The sequence below is a fragment of the Maylandia zebra genome, linkage group LG23 (assembly GCF_041146795.1).
Source record: "Maylandia zebra isolate NMK-2024a linkage group LG23, Mzebra_GT3a, whole genome shotgun sequence".
NCBI lineage: Eukaryota > Metazoa > Chordata > Actinopteri > Cichliformes > Cichlidae > Maylandia > Maylandia zebra.
The window spans coordinates 6134667-6152957 of NC_135188.1; the positions used below are offsets into that span (position 1 = coordinate 6134667).

General features: G+C 39.5%; 4 protein-coding genes across 6 annotated transcripts; 2 read left to right on the forward strand and 2 right to left on the reverse strand.

Annotated features, from left to right (window-relative positions):
- The first annotated feature begins 669 nt into the window (after positions 1-669).
- On the forward strand, positions 670-4680 carry tmem221 (transmembrane protein 221). Its single transcript, XM_004554884.5, has 3 exons — positions 670-1300; positions 2816-2901; positions 3559-4680. The coding sequence occupies exons 1-3, from the start codon at positions 999-1001 to the stop codon at positions 4098-4100; spliced, it is 930 nt and encodes a 309-aa protein (XP_004554941.1). The 5' UTR covers positions 670-998; the 3' UTR covers positions 4101-4680.
- borcs8 (BLOC-1 related complex subunit 8) lies at positions 1580-8226 on the reverse strand. Of its 3 annotated transcripts, XM_004554885.6 has the most exons (6): positions 8071-8226; positions 7736-7848; positions 6078-6142; positions 5875-5982; positions 4674-4761; positions 1580-3387 (listed from the first exon to the last, which is right to left on the reverse strand). In XM_004554885.6, exons 1-5 carry the CDS (start codon positions 8105-8107, stop codon positions 4692-4694), a joined length of 393 nt encoding a protein of 130 aa, XP_004554942.1. In that variant the 5' UTR covers positions 8108-8226; the 3' UTR covers positions 1580-3387; positions 4674-4691. The 3 variants fall into 3 exon arrangements, with proteins under 3 accessions (XP_004554942.1, XP_004554943.1, XP_023010764.1); XM_004554886.5 differs by lacking the exon at positions 4674-4761; XM_023154996.2 differs by lacking the exons at positions 1580-3387; positions 4674-4761 and having other exon boundaries at positions 5871-5982.
- Positions 8227-8233: 7 nt separating this feature from the next.
- On the forward strand, positions 8234-10931 carry rfxank (regulatory factor X-associated ankyrin-containing protein). The gene is made up of 9 exons (XM_004554887.4): positions 8234-8492; positions 8572-8676; positions 8802-8900; positions 9002-9067; positions 9175-9275; positions 10018-10143; positions 10261-10327; positions 10414-10494; positions 10583-10931. Exons 2-9 carry the CDS (start codon positions 8577-8579, stop codon positions 10633-10635), a joined length of 693 nt encoding a protein of 230 aa, XP_004554944.1. The 5' UTR covers positions 8234-8492; positions 8572-8576; the 3' UTR covers positions 10636-10931.
- nr2c2ap (nuclear receptor 2C2-associated protein) lies at positions 10777-15575 on the reverse strand. Its single transcript, XM_004554888.3, has 5 exons — positions 15449-15575; positions 15211-15301; positions 11935-12040; positions 11753-11820; positions 10777-11300 (listed from the first exon to the last, which is right to left on the reverse strand). The coding sequence occupies exons 1-5, from the start codon at positions 15484-15486 to the stop codon at positions 11178-11180; spliced, it is 426 nt and encodes a 141-aa protein (XP_004554945.1). The 5' UTR covers positions 15487-15575; the 3' UTR covers positions 10777-11177.
- Positions 15576-18291: the final 2716 nt, after the last annotated feature.

An 18291-nucleotide genomic window follows, 5' to 3' on the forward strand; every position in this document is an offset into this window, starting at 1 on the left:
TTGATCAAATTCTGGAGATGTAATTAATTTTTATACAAGGCAATAAAAGTGGGCGTAAAAGTGGAAGGGCAGATGAGAGTTTAGGCGCATCTCTGTCAAGCTGTGCATACTTCCAAAGCTACTTGTGAAAAGTTAATTAGATTCATCCTCTGCAGAGCTGAACTAAGAGTGGCAAGAATATTCGCATTAAACAGAGGTTATCTTGGGTGGTTATCCTTTTTCAAATTCCCCTAAACTTGCCATGGTCCTATTTAGCATGCCCAAGAATAACTTTAGACAAGGTTTTTTCCTCCTTCATTTGTTTTAATATTATTCTTATTATTTGTATAATTTATTTTAACTTACTGCATATCTTTTTATTTTATTTCTGTGTCTTGTTTATGACAATCAATTGCCTGTTTAAAAGACACAGTAATCCTTTAATCGCTTTATGAGGACAGGAGGCTTCAGCAGAAGTAGGTTAATCTAAAAAGAGACACAGCCCTGTTATCATCATATCTACACTGCCTACATTTAAATATCAAGAAATAAACTTGATTAGAATATATATATATATATATATATATATATATATATATATATATATATATATATATATATATATATATATATATATATATATATATATATATATATGTCTTTACTCTCTCGGGGTGTTTTGTCTTTATTTAGTGAGCTCAGCGTCTCCCTTGAACACGTCGAGGCATTGTTTCTGTTGATCCAAGAGAGAAAAAAAAGTCCATTGTTGTTGCGAACTTTTTAATCTGGGGATTTAAAGCCCATCACATGCTCAGACCGGACTGCGGAGCACTCCACGAAACACAGGCAAACTATTGCCGAAGTGCAAAGAAAGGCGTTCTTTATCCTCACACCGCAATGCAAGCGCACTTTTCTGGACTCTAGGATCGCTGGAGGATTGTGTTTAAGAGCTAAGAACCGAGGAAACCCTTTTCCCCCTTTTCCAGGAGAAATCTGACCACCAACGTTTAAAGATAATCATGACGCAAAAGTACAGCCAGCGGTCTTTAATTGTTCTGTCTTTACTGGGGATTTTATCGGCCATCATGTCGGTTTTATCGGTGATTTTGATTTTCCAGCTGCAGTCACAGCAGACGGCGGTGAAGGAATCACCCCCGTCCACCTCCTCGGTCATACCCGCTCATGTCTGGGCCGTCCTGCTGCCAGTGGCCACAGTGCTCTCCGCTCTGTCCCTCACTCTCAACTTGAGCTCTGTGGTTGTGTGTCTCCTCCACAGCTATTTTTCAACCGAGGTCTGCAGAGGAGAACAGGATACAGAAAGGTATTTGTTCTTGCGCGTTAAGGCATTTCTTTTCGACCACCTGTTAGACAGCACCTGCAGCTGTGGTAGCACTCAAAGCCACTGTGCTCATTTCCATTTTTTTTCTTCCCAATCTCGATCCGGTTTTTTCAAACAGGCAGTTCCGGTCAGTTGTGACACACCTTTGACAGTTAAGAAAACCACTATTTACCCAGAAAGGCGACCTCTGAAGCAGCACTGCGCGTTTTTTGCCCCCTCACCCCTAGGCCTTGTTAAAGTAGTCGAGTACTGCTCGCAAAGCAAGGTTCAAAGTTCAAGGTTCTTTATTTGTCACATGCATAGTTATACAAGTATAAGAACATTATATATAATATATACATTAGGTGAAAGTGCAGTAGTAGCATGTTTGCAGCAAGCAGGTGAATTCTGTACATTAAGTGAATTAAATAAGAATAGACAATCTCACTATTTTACAAAATACACATTATGAACATATTTAAAATTAAAGGAATTTGAAATGTACATTGTGCCGGTGGGTTTAGAGTGTCTAGAAGAGAGTCCTGTCTCAGTCACTTATGGGTGATGTGATGTGTTACTAAATAAAAACTAAATAAATGGCAATAAGAGTAAAAAACAAAAAACAAAAAAACCCTTAAATGCATGCCAAATAAATCCAATACGATACAACACACCATGACTAAACTTCATTTCCCTCTTTGTGTTTTGCAGGGTGTAAGAGATCTCAGTTTAACTTTGTCCAAGGTTTTACGGCTGCGGATTATTTCAACTTTTACTTTCATTCTCCTTTACACATGCAAAGTGTAAAACTAACATGACGACATATATTTTAATAAGACGCAAAGCACTACACTTAATCTAAGTATGGAATTAAGATCAGCTGCTTCAAAAAGCTTAACATTTCAGGTGCGGTAACTTATTATGAGACTGCTGCTTTGCACAACATCCTATATGGGTTCCTATTTTGAGGATAGTGCACTGTCGAGGTGCTCATGTCACACTTCTCCTTGTGCCCACATGTTTTTCAATTGTTAACCCTGCAAACCACAGTCCTATCTTGAATAGTAAATGTACCAATTAGGTTTCGTGCAAAGAAAACATAGTTTCAAAAGGATAAAATGGGTGTCCTGTGCAAGAGTGCAGAGGCCCGCATTGCACACACACACCTCTCTAACCCTTTATGAATCCCAGCTAAACAATGGATTTCCTCTCATTATGTACCCAACACACAGCCTCTAGCTGGCCCTTTCCCACGTCGGTTTACAAATCTAACGGCATACCACAGCACCTCCCTGACAATGGAGACATTCCTAGAAATTTTAAATCCATGGCACAAATGACCAAGCATTTATAAAAATAAACAACAAACAAATAGCCCTAATTTTGCAGGACAAAAAGTTATAACTTTATTATGTAGCAAAGAAAATGAACATATCAAAAACAAAACAAAATATATTGTTGTTATTTTAAGTAATGCAATGTCCTTGTGCACTAAACAGATCAGATTTGTTTTAACAGAGCAGATTGGTTCCTTCTGGACAGCAGAGCTGTACGACATGTGGCTATTGGACTCTTCTGTCTGGGGGTTTCTGTCTATTTAATAGGTAAGCCTGAGCAATAAAAAAAGGATCTGTATTTTTGTATAAGCATATGTTGTACCATCTGGCAAAATGTTAAACAGAACAAACACATAAAAAAAAGAACTAACTTTAAAAACATTGGCTGTGCAGTGGACTTTCAACAGCAGTGGCAAAACGGCAGTGCTGCTGTCTCCCTGAACCGACCAGTGAGTCCAACAGAACAATGCATTCTTTGAGCAGCCATGACTTAAGTGTTTTTAATGCTGGACCTAGCAGCACTGGTATGCTCTGTTCCACTGAGAGGCTTGTACGGGGGGTGGGGGGTCAGCGTAGGCAGCCACTCTATTGTGATGAGGAGGTGTTACCCTTCTGAACCCACTTCAGCCACAGTCAATAGGTAGCAGGGCAAGACTTTAAAGGCAACGCCACCAACTTAGGAAGTCGCATCACATCCCAGAGCTGTGCTTTTCTCCCACCTCCTTCAGCATGCCTGAGTCCATTGTCCTTTTCCTGCAGAAAAACATAGGAAACTGTAATATAAACTGTAACACTCATTGTGTTTTGCTTTAAGTTATTTGGCCCAGTAGAGGTGCAACTTGTTAGCTGATTACAGAGAAAAGCACTTGGTGTTTCTGCACATACAAATTCTAATTTTTTCCCTGCTACTCTCTTTCTTGGCAGCCATGTCCATTTTTATGCTCCTAATATTCGAGATGGAGACTGGAATTGCAAGTGCTTGTGTACTTTCCTCTGGGATCCTGATCCTGCTGGTGGCTGTAATACACGCTCTGGTTAAAGCTTCCTATACTGGAAAGCACTATCACAGCGACCATCTTGACACCCTGTATCGTAACGACCACGGAAGTAGCAGCGCACCAGTTTCTCGGCCCTGCGAGTTAAAAATTGGAGTGGACAAACCGCGGATCCTTCGCAGCCAGTCTCACCTCCAGCATCATATTGCCTTCACTCAATGTGGCGACCCGAGACAGCGAGAACAATATCAGCAGCAGCAGTACTCCCCTACAGGAGGTTCACAGGGCCACTCTAGTGATAAAGATGCTTACAGCAGTGGTGGCAGCTATCCCCGAATGCACAGGACACTGTCTACTGAATCTGGTTTGCTACAGGCCCAGGTTAAACCCTGGAATGGGGTCAACAATGAGATGAGGAGCGTCCTTGCACGAAAGTCAGGGATTTGTGCAAAAGACTCTACTCTCGTGTGACATAAAATAAGATTAGCAGTTTGCATCAGTGGCTAGAAAAGACTAATGACCTACAAATACTATATGGTGACAACAACAAGTGCAGTGCAGATGTAATACTGTCAACATTCGACAAGTTTATCCAGAATGACTGCAGACAAAAGAAGAAGGAAGAAAAAAAAAAAAGTATCTTTAGCAACTTTTTTCTCCTTTTCTCCAACACAGGTTACAAAAGTATTATTAACCTGGTGGGGGGAAAAATGTAGTGCTTCACGTTAATGAATTTGATCTAAATTTCCAAATTATGCACACCAATGCCATCCATATATCAAGCTGATGAATTTATCGATCATATTATAATCATGTAAATATTTTATTCTGCTGTATATATCTGCTTTTTGCCAAATATGTGCACAATGTGCAGAAGTGTTTTATGTGCTTTGTAAAATTATTTCACATAAATATTAAATAAATTGATTCTAGAAGTATATATAATTCAAAGAAGAACTTTTTGAACACACAAGCCTGTTATCTGAAAAGCTAATTTTAGTAATTTCAGATACTAATAATGTAACGTCTGAAGGAACTACTAACCTTGGACACCTCTGTCTGTCATGAGGAAGTGGATGGGGCATGTGGAGCAGTGACAGTGGGGCTGGGACAGGGACTCACATCATTTAAGCTGCATGCAGTTGTCAGTGTGGGAGGGAAAAAGGTGGAAAATAAAATAAAAACAACAGACAAATCAAACAGAAAGTATGACGCTTCTAGTAACTACAAAGTATTCAGAAATGTCTGGATTACGAATTTGAAGTTGCAGGAGAAACAAACTTTAATGAAAAGCAATATATTAAATGATATATTACATTAGATGAAGGATACAATAAAATAAATAAAAATAAAATAATAAATAAAATGAATAAAAACAAAAACAAATGATGAACGATATGATGTAGTGCAAAAAACAGTTACGTAAATTGTAAATGGACTGGCACTTTCAATTTGAACACTGAAAGTGCTTTCTACTCCAAGTCTCATCACCCAACCACACACATATTCATACAGTGCTTTTATTTTTACTTAAGTGCTTTTAACTAACACACTGTAGGAGCCGTGGATGGATCCACCACCTTTCCATTTGGTAGCTAATCGTCTGACACCAGCTCTACCACCAGAGCCATGGTCACCCCAAATACGTAAAAAGAATGATCCTTTAGATACTGAGGGAGTAAAAATGTGAACATATAAAGACCCACAAGTATATTTTTTATAGCCTTAAGGACGTTGGAGATCTTATCAAAAAAGTAATATTCTATAATTTTTGTGGCTTTACGTATTTACATTAAGTACTGATAACAATAATTGCTCAGTGACTATCTCTCATTTTAAAAAAAAATGTGAGAAGTACATACTGACATAAGCATAAGACAAAGCAAAAAACTTTGTTATATTACCTAGATATTTGAGTGATAAAGATGATAAAAAGCATATTGTAGAGATCTGCATTTTAGCAAAGGTGTGTATGATAATGGCTGTCATAACTAGTCAAGCTTTCCTGTCCCTTATAGGCTCTGCATTTGAATTAAAGTTTCTGAATTTGAAACAAAAAAAAAAGATGGAGTCAGGTTATGTCCACGTAACATGTTTCTAGAGGTAAAGCACAACTAAAAAATGAGAGGGAAAACTGCTACTAACGAGAAGATTAAAGCCACTTTGTAGCATTCAGTGTGATCAAAACAACGTTGTGCTTTTTCACCACCATGTCTCAGTGAACACATTCACTGCCGCCTCCTACCTGCGCCCTTGAGAATTATTAATCTGTTCCTTCATGCTGATGGCTTGACGGAGAAGACTGTCAATGTTTTTGAAATATAAGCTGCTGTTGTTCATGCTCTTCACGGCACTGCAAAAGCCAGCAGATCAATACAAGTATTAACAGTCAGGGCAGGTGGATGGTGAGCTACTTTTATGAAAGCTTTCAAATATGTGTGATCTCACCTGCATGCGTACTCTACAGTGTAGATGGCTCCTTGACTTTGTTCCTCCCAGCTCTGCATATCTGTCTGTGCAAGAAATGAAACCCATTAAAACTCAGTAGAGGGAGAGCGAGAGAGAGAGAGAGCGAGCGAGTAATGACATTATGATACTTGTGAGGTTTGTGTTTCATTACAGTAAACTCCCAGAAAGTTGGTTCTGTCAGCTCTCTGGGATTTTCTTACCTGGGTTATTGAGCATACATCAAAACATTATGGGAAACTGTTCATATCATCAACATGTTTTTCCAGGAAAAAGAGCAGAACAAAGGATATGTTTTACCAACAACACAAAATAAATATTACTCAGTTTTAACTGAAGCAATGCCAGTTACATTTTTTCCACGAATCTAAGTATGTATCCAAGTCATGAATAAAACAAGACTGAGACACAGTGCTTGCTTTTAAATGCATTTAAAATTAAAAGAAAAAGATGTTCTACTGTTATTTCTGATCGCACACAACACAGCAACACCTAGGCCAAGAATTTATATAGGGGATTTTAAAGGTTCACCTAGCTTTAAAATAGTTTATTTGGATTATTATGTTATTATATGAGAATTATATCAATGAAATAACACAGTCTTTTGATGTATAATTTTCTTTTTTCCCCAGCTTCTCCCTTTAAGGGTTGGCATAGCTGATCACCAGCCTCCATTGCACCATATCGCTACCATAATTCTGTCACGCCAACCCCCTGCATGTCCTGCTTCACGACATCCACGAACCACCTCTGAGGTCTTCCTCTTTTACTTCTTTCCATATTCAATACCCGTTGTTCAGTATATTCACTCTCTATCCGCTACACACATCCATCCATTTCATCCTTGCTTCCTGAATTGCTCAACCTGAGTTGTTTCTCGGATCTACTCATTTCTAATCCTCTCAGTAAAAATCTTAATATCCAAACCATACAACATAGTAGGACTTAGTACCCTTTCACTTTTGCTGCTATTCTTCTGCCACAAATCATCCATGACACTCATCTCAACCCTCTTCTACAACTCTCTTGTGCACTGTCCATTGCTTTGGATAGTTGGCCCGAGGTATTTACACTCAGCCACCTTCACTACCTTTACTCTTTGCAGCTTTACTTTTTACATATATGAAAACATTCTTTAATTTGTTATTTACGGGACAATATATTTTGCAATGCAAAGTCATTGTGACTAGGCTTTCTTCATTATCAAAGTGGGTGACAGTTTCACAGAAAGGCCTCTAAGGCTTCAGTAAAAAGGGTAGATAGTAAATTTGGAAATGAATATTTAATTGTGCAGGTGCAAATAAAAGAGGGGTCAAACCTGTAATAACCTGGTATACCTAATAAAGTGTCTGGTGAGGGTATATACCTAAAGAATTTCACTTATCCCAAAGAAGACGTTTCAAAATCGGGTGTTATTCAACCTTTAATGACTAAATACAAATGCCATTTTTTCTTCTTCCTGAGAAAAGAACGTAAACACCCCAACCTCTGATCTGCTGAAGTCATCAGTTAGGTTTTTCAGTAAAGACTGCCGCTTGTTTCCAAACATAAAGTTTCCTGGCAGAGGTCGTTTTCCCTTCATTCACTTAGATGGGTTACAAGCAGAGTTAATGCGATGTCATCGAGAGGATAAACGATACCTTGTGCTGGACTAGTTCTGGCAGCGACCTCCTGACGTGCTCCTGCAGCCTGTAGAGAGCCACCGACGGCTCGTTAGCCAGGACGTACATGCTCTCCGTGAACTTGTCAGTCACTGTAGTGTAAACGAAGGGAAGACAATTGCATAAAACAAATGGCCCGTGTTTGAAAGCTAAAACAAAATGATGAAAACAGCCAAAATCATAGCCCTGCGACTCTATACTGGAAATGCATTAGCTTAGTGGCTAGATGAAGCTAACAGGGGCAGCAGTGGATCAAGGCAACAATGAGCTATGCTGCACGCGAGTTTAGTTTTTGCTAATTTATTTATTTTTACCCCTTCTGACTTTCAGTTGCATCTCCTGGTCCTCCATAATGCAGTCTGGTTTTTACTGTCAGAACTACAATTCAGCTGTACGCCAGTGGTGTCACCTGATTCCCACCTCTTCCGTATTATTGTTGTAGTGTGTCACAGGACAACATTCCGGATAGAAATATGGGCTGTAAAAAAATAAAGAAAACATTTCTCCCTTGAAATTGTGCCAGATGCGGTGATACGTTACACAGGCTGAATCAAACGTGTTTTCAGTGCCTGTTTTGAAAATAACGGGATTATTAAATAGCTAATCATCTGAACGACGGCTAATGTACTATCGGAACACATCGAAGACTAGCAGGATCCATTATGTGATATGAACTTATTTACTTTCAGTTTTCCTTAAAGGAAGTTAGCGCAATTGGACTGGAAGGCTAAATGTGGTGAGTGGCTTTACGAACTGCCTAATTTTTAAAAAACTTTTTCTGCATGGCTAAACCAGATTATTTGTTTTTATTGCAGCGATCATGGAGGGCAGAGGTGATGATGAGGCTGCAGATGGCCAACGTGTTCAGCCATCTAACGCTAATGCATGTCCATCCCTATCAGGAGATGAAAAAGCCAATGGTACTTTATCCTGCTCTGTGTAACAGCTGAATTTGCCTGATTTCTAGGTTCTTGCTATAATCAGTTGAACAGTAAATGTCTTGCTTCCACTCACATGGCTGTGGTTCATCTGATTATATCTCTAGAGAGCATGGAGGTGGATGATGATTTGTTCAAACACTCCACCACTCTCACCAACAAACAGCGTGGGAATGAGGTTACAGTACGCCCGGCAACATTAGACTGTAAGATCTGATAAAGATACTCAGGTGTTAGGGAAACATTTGTACTTATTTTATCTTATTTTTACCATGTTCATTTATTGAGATTTTTCTACCCCCATCAGCTCTGTCCATACATCAGCTTGCAGCTCAAGGTGAGGTTTCACAAGTAGCTGCACACCTGAGCAAAGGTGAGAAATCTCTAACAAGCTTTTTTTTTTATTACCAGTATACAACTAAACAAATATCCTACTTAAGGACTCCAATCCTTTTTTCTTTCTTTTTTTTTGTCTCACAGACAGCTCATTGCTTAGCAGTCAGGATGAGCGAGGCTTTACACCTCTCATGTGGGCAGCAGCGTTTGGAGAGAAAGCAGTGGTGGACTTTCTCTTGGAAAAGGTTAGAAATAAGGCATGCACATAGGTACTTAAGAACACAAAAGTTATAAGTTACTGAAGGGCAGCTGGGTGGCCCAATGGTGTGGTGTTAGCGCTGTTGCTTCACAACAAGAGGGTCCTGGAGTATTTTTGCAAGGCGTTTGTATATTCTCCATATGTCTGCGTGGGTTTTTTCTGGGTACTCCAGCTTCCCTCCCAGGCCAAAGACATGCATGTTTGGTTAATTAATGACTCTAGATTGGCCATATATAGGATGTATTTCTCACTGCAACAGACTGATGACATGTGATTAAGAAGATGAATGAGAGGCAGTGGTTTAAAAAAAACCTTTTATTAATTAGAAAGAAAATGAACTTATTCTAAAATGTGTCCGTTAGAAGCCAAATCATCATACTGATGATAAAAAGTGTTAACAAAAATGGTCACTGTTTTCAAATCTCAAAATGAATCATATTGTCTTTCAGCCCTACCTCTCTAACTTTGTTAAAGACAAAATTAGAGGGTGAAGACTTATATAGTTTAGACATGTGCAGAGGAGGGATTGTGGATATACTGGACGATGTTGAATATGGAGCTGCCAGGCAGGAGGAAAAGATGACCACCTCAGAGGAGGTTCATGGATGTAGTGAGGGACGACATGCAGAGGGATGGCCGTTAGGGACAGGTTAAGATTCCCTTAAAGGGAACAGCCAAAAGAAGAAATGGTATCGTGCTTTATTGTTAATGCATGTTTTTTCTTCCAGGGTGCAGACCCCAAAACAATTGCGAGGGAGCGAGAAAGCGCCCTGACATTGGCCAGCTCTGGAGGATATGTGGACATCGTTGAAGCCCTCCTCAGACATGGAGTGGACATTAACACTTATGACTGGGTATAGTTATGAATTTATGACTTTCCATCATAAAATCTATCATTTTTAAGGAGCAAGAAATCTAAATACTATATTTTTAACATTTTTATTTTACTGCACACTGTATATTATTCTCAGAATGGTGGAACTCCTCTTCTTTATGCTGTACGAGGGAACCATATCAAATGTGTAGAGGCATTGCTAGGTACAGTGCATGACTTTAAGTCATTATATATTCTAGAAATTTTTTTTAAAATTGCGTCACTAATTTCCTATCGCTCTCTAATTTAGCCAGAGGAGCAGATATGACCATAGAGTCTGACTCTGGATACAGTCCAATGGCGCTGGCAGTTGCTCTTGGGCATAAGAAAAGTAGGTATACAATGCACATTTTCTTTTTTGAAAAACTAAGATAAAAATGTATTGCTAAGGTAAGATTTTTACTTCCTTTCTCCTATAGTCCAGAAAGTGTTGGAGGACCACATCTTGAAACTCTACAAGCCATCAACATGACACTTATTAAAATACATTAATGGAGTTGCCAGTGTGACACTCAGCTGATCTTAAACCTTCGTTGGTTTTCACAAAAATGTCTGTCACAAGCTAAGGTCATAACGGATCATTGCATACACAAACATTTACCAGATAAACAGCGATTTTTAACCTGTTTATTCCATTTATATGCATTGCAATGTTCAAAATGTTTTACAAACAAGGACTGAAATGTGACAGTTGTGCAGCTGTATTATTTTGCTTGGCTGAAGAATGACCAAAAAAAAAAATTCTAATAAATTATTTTCATACTGGAATGGCGCTTTAATTTTGAAGGCACAGAAAAGGTATAAAAAGCAGATTACAAGTGCACAATCAAAATGTGCAAAGGGTCACTGTATGACAGGTCATCGAAGCTTTCATACCAAAAAAGGCCACATTCACAAGAGTTCATGAGGTGGCAACACAGATGACATGTTTCCCAAGTGCCACCACACCATCCTACATCCTGTACTTTCACTCAGGGGTCACTTCCTCTCTCTCATGAGAGGACTGAAAAATGGTCAGGAGGCTTTTTCCCCCAGGACATCCAAGGAATAAACAATAATTCTCCCAAAAAAGTCAGCACTATTCTCAAACATTATTTTTACTTTGTCCACTACAGAGGCCTCCTGTATGGGAAAGCTGTGGGTGTGGAGTTAAGAACAAGATAAGCGTGGTAATGATGAAAAGCATGTCCAGGAAAATATTGTCCAATGCTTTTTATGAAGCAGGAAACGCACCATGCTCCTGTAGTGACAGGTACAGCTTTGAGCTGTTGTTGGCGTACACCAAGACTGATGTTTTATAACAGAATTATGTTTATTAAAGGAACACCATCAACTACTTGATAGAATAAGCTGAGCTTAAATATTTTTAATGGCATACAGCATCATCAGTGGCTGTGAACAATATTTTTTGCACAAATTAAGTAGTTAAATATAACATTTATAGCTACTTCAGCAGTGACTGCTAATTTGGAGTATAGAAAAGAACAATGGCTCCCCACTTGACTGATAATTTAAGGAAAAGATTGGTCGAAGCCCTATATGCAATCAAATCTCCTTGTGAAAATTCAGTATAGTGAGAAAAAGGATATCTGAAGAGAGTTGTTATCCTCTGGGTAAAAATGGCTGAGCACTGTAAAGTCTTTATCTTTTAGGCAACCTGCAGAAAGCACAAGTGGAAAAGTAATTTACATTATCTCATTATTACTGCTTGAATTTGAAGTGAAACATTTTAATCAGGAAGTCATTTTTTAATATTATCTTCAGGATTTACCTTCCAGTCTGCACGTTTTTGCTGAGAATCCTCCCTGGAATTGGACCTTTAACTCTGACACTCTGACAGAGTTGGGGAACTCCAGGGACACCCACTGACATTCACCCTGTCAGAAAAATAATACTCATAATGACACAGAGATGTGTACAGCAAAACATCCATTTGCCTGTGAAAAACAGGATGCCGAGAATAACTGTCTCTGTCGCCAAGAATATGGGAACTTTTAGTCGTTCTTTTATCAGATCCCCACTAACTGTGGCCACAGCAACAACTATTCTTCCTGGGGTCCACAATGCTGTACATGTAAGCAGATTATAATTATTTATGGTAAATGGCCTGTATTTGTATAGCGCTTTTCTAGCCCCTAAGGACCCCAAAGCGCTTTACACAACCAGTCATCCACCCATTCACACACTGGTGATGGCAAGCTACATTGTAGCCACAGCCACCCTGGGGCGCACTGACTGCCGGACACTGGCGCCACCGGGCCCTCTGACCACCACCAGTAGGCAACGGGTGAAGTGTCTTGCCCAAGGACACAACGGCCGAGACTGTCCAAGCCGGGTCTCGAACCGGCAACCTTCCGATTACAAGGCGACCTCCCAACTCTTGAGCCACGATCGCCCCAATTATTAATAACCTTTATTTAACCAGAAAAAAAAATAATTTGAGATCTGAATCTTTTTTACAAGAGTGTCTTGGTCAAGAAGGACAGAAGTACTATCATAAGTTGCATAAATTAATAGCACATAGAAATCCTTTAATTAATTTATAAAAATATATATTAGATTATCAAGAATTGTGTCAATCTTTTTTTTTCTTTATTATAAATTCAACATGTTTCAGGCTTTTTCCTACACAAATCACAACATGTATTGACAAAGTGGGCATTTAATCATTTTATAGACAAAAGCATTTAAATAAGAAATATAAGAACATAGAAAGTTGGGAAATTCATCAAAAGTCAAGATAAAAATTATCATTTTGTGATGATGCACATGAATAACAGTGGGTCAACGACCACCTCCTAAGGGACAACTACTACTAGGATTTAAATACCAGGGACTCTCCACCCTTTCATTTTAAAACTAAAGAAAGCTCTTGATGAGAGGTGAAATGTCTTCAATAAACTTAAAGTCCGATTGCTTTCTTTTTTAACAAAACAAACATGATCTGGATGACTGAGAATCTACACACATATTATTAGTTAAAAAAATTAGCATATCTCAGCATGGTGTGCAGTGTATCAAAATGTTGGGGAAACTGAACAAGTGGAGGACAAAATAAGAAGCCACAGACCTAAAGAGCCATTTATGGCAGGCCAAAAGTATCTGAAAGTCAAATCTTCAATAGGAAAAAAATCCAGCAAAGACGTGGCCCAGGACCTGAGAGATCCATTTGCTTTCACCTAAGCCTTATCAGAAAGAGAAAAAAATCCTTGGCAACGGGTCTTCTAAGCAATGAATTTAAAAAGTATGACGAAAGTCAGGAGAGTTACTACAGTGAGTGTCTACACGATCCATGCTGTGTGCAATCCTGCCAGTGGTTTTGGGGTCTTCTTAAACTTGATGGAATTATAAACACAGAAATGTATCGTGAGATCAGATTTTGAGCCACCCCGCATTTCTCTGCATGACAATGATCCCCAAAAAACACTACTACACAACTTTGAATATCCTTGAAACCTGGAGAATTCTTGGAAGACTATTCCTGCATTTGTATATATGTTTGCACATATTTTAATAAATCCCTGCCCCTTGTCCCCCCATTTTCTAAGCAAAATATAAACAACTGGGGATAGCTTAACAATTTTAACCAGTATCATACCACTGTGCAGATCATGTAGTACAGTTAGTTAGTTGTAGTACAGTTACTAACTGTACTACATGATGAGTACTAGATGAGCCATGCATTGATGGAAATGAATTAAAGTTGTTAGGGAGCTTAAGATCTGGTAAAAATGTTTTGCCCTCTTTGTTAAATTGGTCTGATCGTCTTCTTCTTCTTCTTAATAATAATAATAATAATGATACTAATAATAACAATAATAATAATAATAACAATGTTATTATAATTATAAAACTATAAGGGTAGACAAACATTGAAATAACAAATACACTCAGAAACACAAAGGCATAAAACATGAATAAAATTAATGAAAGACCAGAGATAAAACGCATAATAGAATCATTTAAAAGCAAGCCTATAAACATAATTTTCTCAGGCAGGTCATTCTAAAGTCGAGATGGCCCTGATGGCAAAAAACAGTCACCTTTTCGATTTAAATCTTGATTTTCAAAGCAGCCTGCAGGGCCCCACCTGAGGATCACAAGCTGCGAGTAGGCTTATATGGGGTCAGTAGCTCTACTATGTAGCTTGAGGACAGACCCAGGAAAGCTTGGGAAGTAATCAGTAAAATCTTAAAATTCTGAGCATGTTGAAGATGAGAGTGTAACTTTTCATTAATGCCAGTGGAGAGAATTGCAGAAGTCCAGTCTTGAGAAAATAAACATGTGATATAAACCCATATTTTGAGCTCTGGCTCAGAGATGATGGCAGTTATGTGGATAGTGTTCACATATGGCTGCTTCTTTGCATGATCAAGCTTTAACCTGTATTTGTGGATTACAAGACGAACTTGTTCGCACAGTGATTTCTGAGCCCATACAGTGATTTCCATGACAGAATCATGTCTGCATTTAATGCAACGCCACCTGAGAGCCCAAAGATCAAGGGCATCCAATAATGATTTTTGGCCTTATGCTCCTTGAAATTTTTCCTGATTCTCTGAATCTTTCGATGACATTATGCACTGTGTAGATGATGACCATATATTCACACTAGTCTCTGAAATTAATTGTTCCCCAACATATAGATGATGATTTGTCCATCTTTACTTCTGAGAAACATCCTCTCTAAGATGCTGTTTTAATAGCTAGCCATGTTAGTGACCTGTTGCTAATTAACTAGTTTCATGTTAATTGGCACTTCTTTTTTTTGAAGTACCACTTACATTTGTCCCAGCTTTTTTAGAGAAATGTTGCTGTCACCAAGTTTAAAATGAGCTATTATTCTTAATGAAACAGTAAAATAGGGTTTCGGTTTAAAATTCTGTGAACTTTGCAAAGCATTGCAATTTGTTTGTATCTACATCTCAGACAGTCTTCCAGCAACTCAAAACTAAAGGGCAGACTAAACTAACCTTTCTTTAGGTTTCTGGTAACAGTTTTAGCAATAGGTTGTGAGGAACGGGTCCATTGCTATATTTGTATTTACCTGGTCTGAGTTCCAGCATGTCTCCTCATTGCAGTCAAACATGTACTTCTTTCCATACTGCTTAACATCTCTGTTTAGCACTGAACTCACTCTGAAATGAGAATAGAAACACAAGATTCACGACTCAAGGACCAGTAACAGGCTGCCGTCCAAACACGTACAACAGCCAAGTACATTATCTATGCACTGGTGAGTACATTTCTCTCATTTTCATTCTCTCGTTTTGCTTTTTCTCTACCTGCTTTGTGTTTCGCTGCAAAGCAACGAGGAAGCCATGTCAAAACTTCAAATCACAACGTGCCGTAAAGCGCTGGAACCTCGCTGTGTTGTTTTTACGACTGTGACGTTCTGGCATGACCGCTTTTCTTTCCTGCCACCAGGTGGAAGTCTCGCTCCGTCAAAAATATTTAGATGACAGTCTTTCGCTATACGTGGCTGGAGGTTAAGTCTCTTAATCTTCATCTGAGGTCCCGGGCGCTCATGATTAATAATTAAACGCAGAAAAAAATAAAGTTGATCCCGCTCTTCGTGGCCTGTGAGAGGCTGCACTGCTCTTCATCTTCTTGTTTGTCCCCCCAGGTCTCGTTGCTGTCCTCCCAGGCGAGACGCAAAAGGTCAGAGAAATGAGAATCGATTGGGACGAGGGGCATTGATCAGAAACCTACAGATGAGGCATAGATGCTAAAAATGGCCTACACTTAAATATAGAGCTGCCGCCAGTATTAACCCGGGTTTGAGATTTTCTCCCAAGGACGTCAGGAAACGGGCAAAGATGTTACATGTGTGTTAAGATGAAGGTGTGTTTGGGTGATGGGATAATCCTATAAAAGAACCAATATCGGCCTCTCAGTGCTTTTATTAGCGAGCATATCCCCATATCTCAGTTTCATAACCTGGGAACCAATATAACAGGAGAGCAAATCTCCCTCTCCCCCCTCTTTGTGTGTGTGTGTGTGTGTGTGTGTGTGTGTGTGTGTGTGTGTGTGTGTGTGTGTGTGTGTGTGTGTGTGTGAGTGTGAGTGAAGGAGGGAGCCTGTTTTTGGCACATGGTCCACTGCAGATGGAGAACTCCTGCTGAGGTTTTGTCACAGTGCCCCCCCCTTCACAGCACATAATCAATAGGTCTAAAATACAAAAACTGATGAAACCCAGCCTCCGTGAAAATTGTGCAGGGGGCTGGGGAGAGGGACTGTATTATAAGGTTTGGACCCCCTCCTCCACCACTACCACCACCCTTACCCTCTGCACAACCAGCAGCATGCTCGCTCACACTTTGACTTTGTGAGCCTTACGTTACAGCCCCGGTTTGTGCAGCAGCTCCTGCAGCACCCTGTTGAGTATTTGAGATTGAGAATAAATTGTGATTTCAAGCTGCAGTAATATATTACCCATTCATATATGAATGTGCAATATATCTTTGGAGTTTTTGTAAAGCTGTTAATCAGAAACACTGCCTGAATTAATTTGGCAGGTGCTCATATTTTTCCACATCAAAACTAATTTTCTGGCCCGTAGCCATTCTGGAAGCCCACCTGGCCGGAAATCGCTCGCTGGGTGAGTGATGAGATGGCATTGACCCATAAACTTGTGCCCACGTTGGCTGCTAATAATGCCAAGGTGGACTGCAAGTGGCCAGTCGTCCTCAGAACCCGCAGGAGCTCTTTTTGTATCCATTAAAAAGCATAGTTAGAGACTGTGACATTGCCAGGAAGTCAGTGTGCCCAGACAGAATTCTCAAACACCCACAACCTGTCATTTCTACACTTAAGGTATTATACAAATAAGAAAAGTATACCTGTAGGCTTATTTGTTTCTTTAACATTCTCCCCCCTTTTTCTTTTTACTATAAGCTAAACTGAGTGGCTCCTGGTTACAGTCACATTTAACGGATGGACATATGTTAGATCTCTTCATCTAACTATCAACATAAAAGCTTAATGAATATAATGAAAAAGTGCATTTGTTCCCACCTGACAGTGACTGTGGCCTAGAGGTGGGGTGACAAAGGGGAGACCTGTTATTGTTGTCGCAGCTGTTCTGACTGCTTATCTCTAAAAATATTCATTGATTCCCCCCCCCCCCCCCCCCCCCCCGCGCTTGTGGATAATCAGCTTTTGTTCGTGTCTCCGTTCTAACATCTCAGTATTCTTTTTTCCACAGTGACACATTTCTGGCCCCTGAACTTATAGGATTATCTTCACCTCATGTCACTGATACGACTTAAATCCTTGTGTTCCCTCCCTCAGCCATCCTTGCTTTCTCTTTCACCTCAGCGGCTGATGTTGCTCTCTGACTTTTTGTCGCCTCTGTTTCTGGGTTATGTCCCACGAGGCAGGATTAGTGGCTAGCAAACTAACTTTGGGCTTAACCCTGGCTGGCTTTGTGGTCTCACTGCAGTGACTCACTTTTCACTCTGTGTGTATCACCATGGTAACTTAGGCAGCTCCCATAACCTGCAGGCTGTCAGATCCAACTATGTAAAAGTCTGACTCCTTACCCATCAGTGATACTAGAGAATAGCACTGATATTTTTCGAGGTTCCTGGTGACAGAGAAACACAGAATTTAAAAGGGTTCCTTTTGCATTAAAATACCAAAGTATACATCTATTAACAAAACTTTATGCTGTTATTATCCCCCCCCCCATGCAGAGACATGTTTTTTTCATTGGAAATGATGAACATTTAGGCTACACTATCTGCAGTTCACCTCCAGCAGTCTTGTCTAGGTTTCACAATAGAATCGGCTTAAACCTCGATACATATATTGCTCATTTTTTATTCATTATAATAGTTTGATCTTGTTGAGAAAAGAGCATCGGCATTTGGGGGGGAAAAAATCCATTGCTTTGCCATATTTCCCATGTTTGCCATTTCAGTACAATTTCTTAACTCAACAATGTTAGTGAAAAATAAGATTTTCTTGTAGTGTTCACCTGCCAAAAAACAGTGTGTCACCTGGGTGATTTAACACTAAAGACAAACTAATAAACTTTAGGGTTCATTAACCCTTTAAGACCTACCATTGAACCAAGTCCGCCAGAGCTTATATTATATTTTTACATGCTGTAGTGCCATTTCTG

Excerpts from the sequence above, each read along its gene's own strand:
- nr2c2ap (XM_004554888.3), bottom strand. The coding sequence starts at position 15,486 with ATGGCTTCCTCGTTGCTTTGCAGCGAAACACAAAGCAG. Across the intron at positions 15,302-15,448 it reads TGCAGCGAAACACAAAGCAG|AGTGAGTTCAGTGCTAAACA; the intron begins GTAGAGAAAAAG and ends TTCTCATTTCAG. Across the intron at positions 11,821-11,934 it reads AAAAACGTGCAGACTGGAAG|GTTGCCTAAAAGATAAAGAC; the intron begins GTAAATCCTGAA and ends TGCTTTCTGCAG.
- rfxank (XM_004554887.4), top strand. The coding sequence starts at position 8,577 with ATGGAGGGCAGAGGTGATGATGAGGCTGCAGATGGCCAACGTGTTCAG. Across the intron at positions 9,276-10,017 it reads TGGACTTTCTCTTGGAAAAG|GGTGCAGACCCCAAAACAAT; the intron begins GTTAGAAATAAG and ends TTTTTCTTCCAG. Across the intron at positions 10,328-10,413 it reads ATGTGTAGAGGCATTGCTAG|CCAGAGGAGCAGATATGACC; the intron begins GTACAGTGCATG and ends TCTCTAATTTAG.
- borcs8 (XM_004554885.6), bottom strand. The coding sequence starts at position 8,107 with ATGGAGGACCAGGAGATGCAACTGAAAGTCAGAAGGG. Across the intron at positions 7,849-8,070 it reads GCAACTGAAAGTCAGAAGGG|TGACTGACAAGTTCACGGAG; the intron begins GTAAAAATAAAT and ends TTTACACTACAG. Across the intron at positions 5,983-6,077 it reads ACTGTAGAGTACGCATGCAG|TGCCGTGAAGAGCATGAACA; the intron begins GTGAGATCACAC and ends TGGCTTTTGCAG.
- tmem221 (XM_004554884.5), top strand. The coding sequence starts at position 999 with ATGACGCAAAAGTACAGCCAGCGGTCTTTAATTGTTCTGTCTTTACTG. Across the intron at positions 1,301-2,815 it reads GGAGAACAGGATACAGAAAG|AGCAGATTGGTTCCTTCTGG; the intron begins GTATTTGTTCTT and ends TTGTTTTAACAG. Across the intron at positions 2,902-3,558 it reads GGTTTCTGTCTATTTAATAG|CCATGTCCATTTTTATGCTC; the intron begins GTAAGCCTGAGC and ends CTTTCTTGGCAG.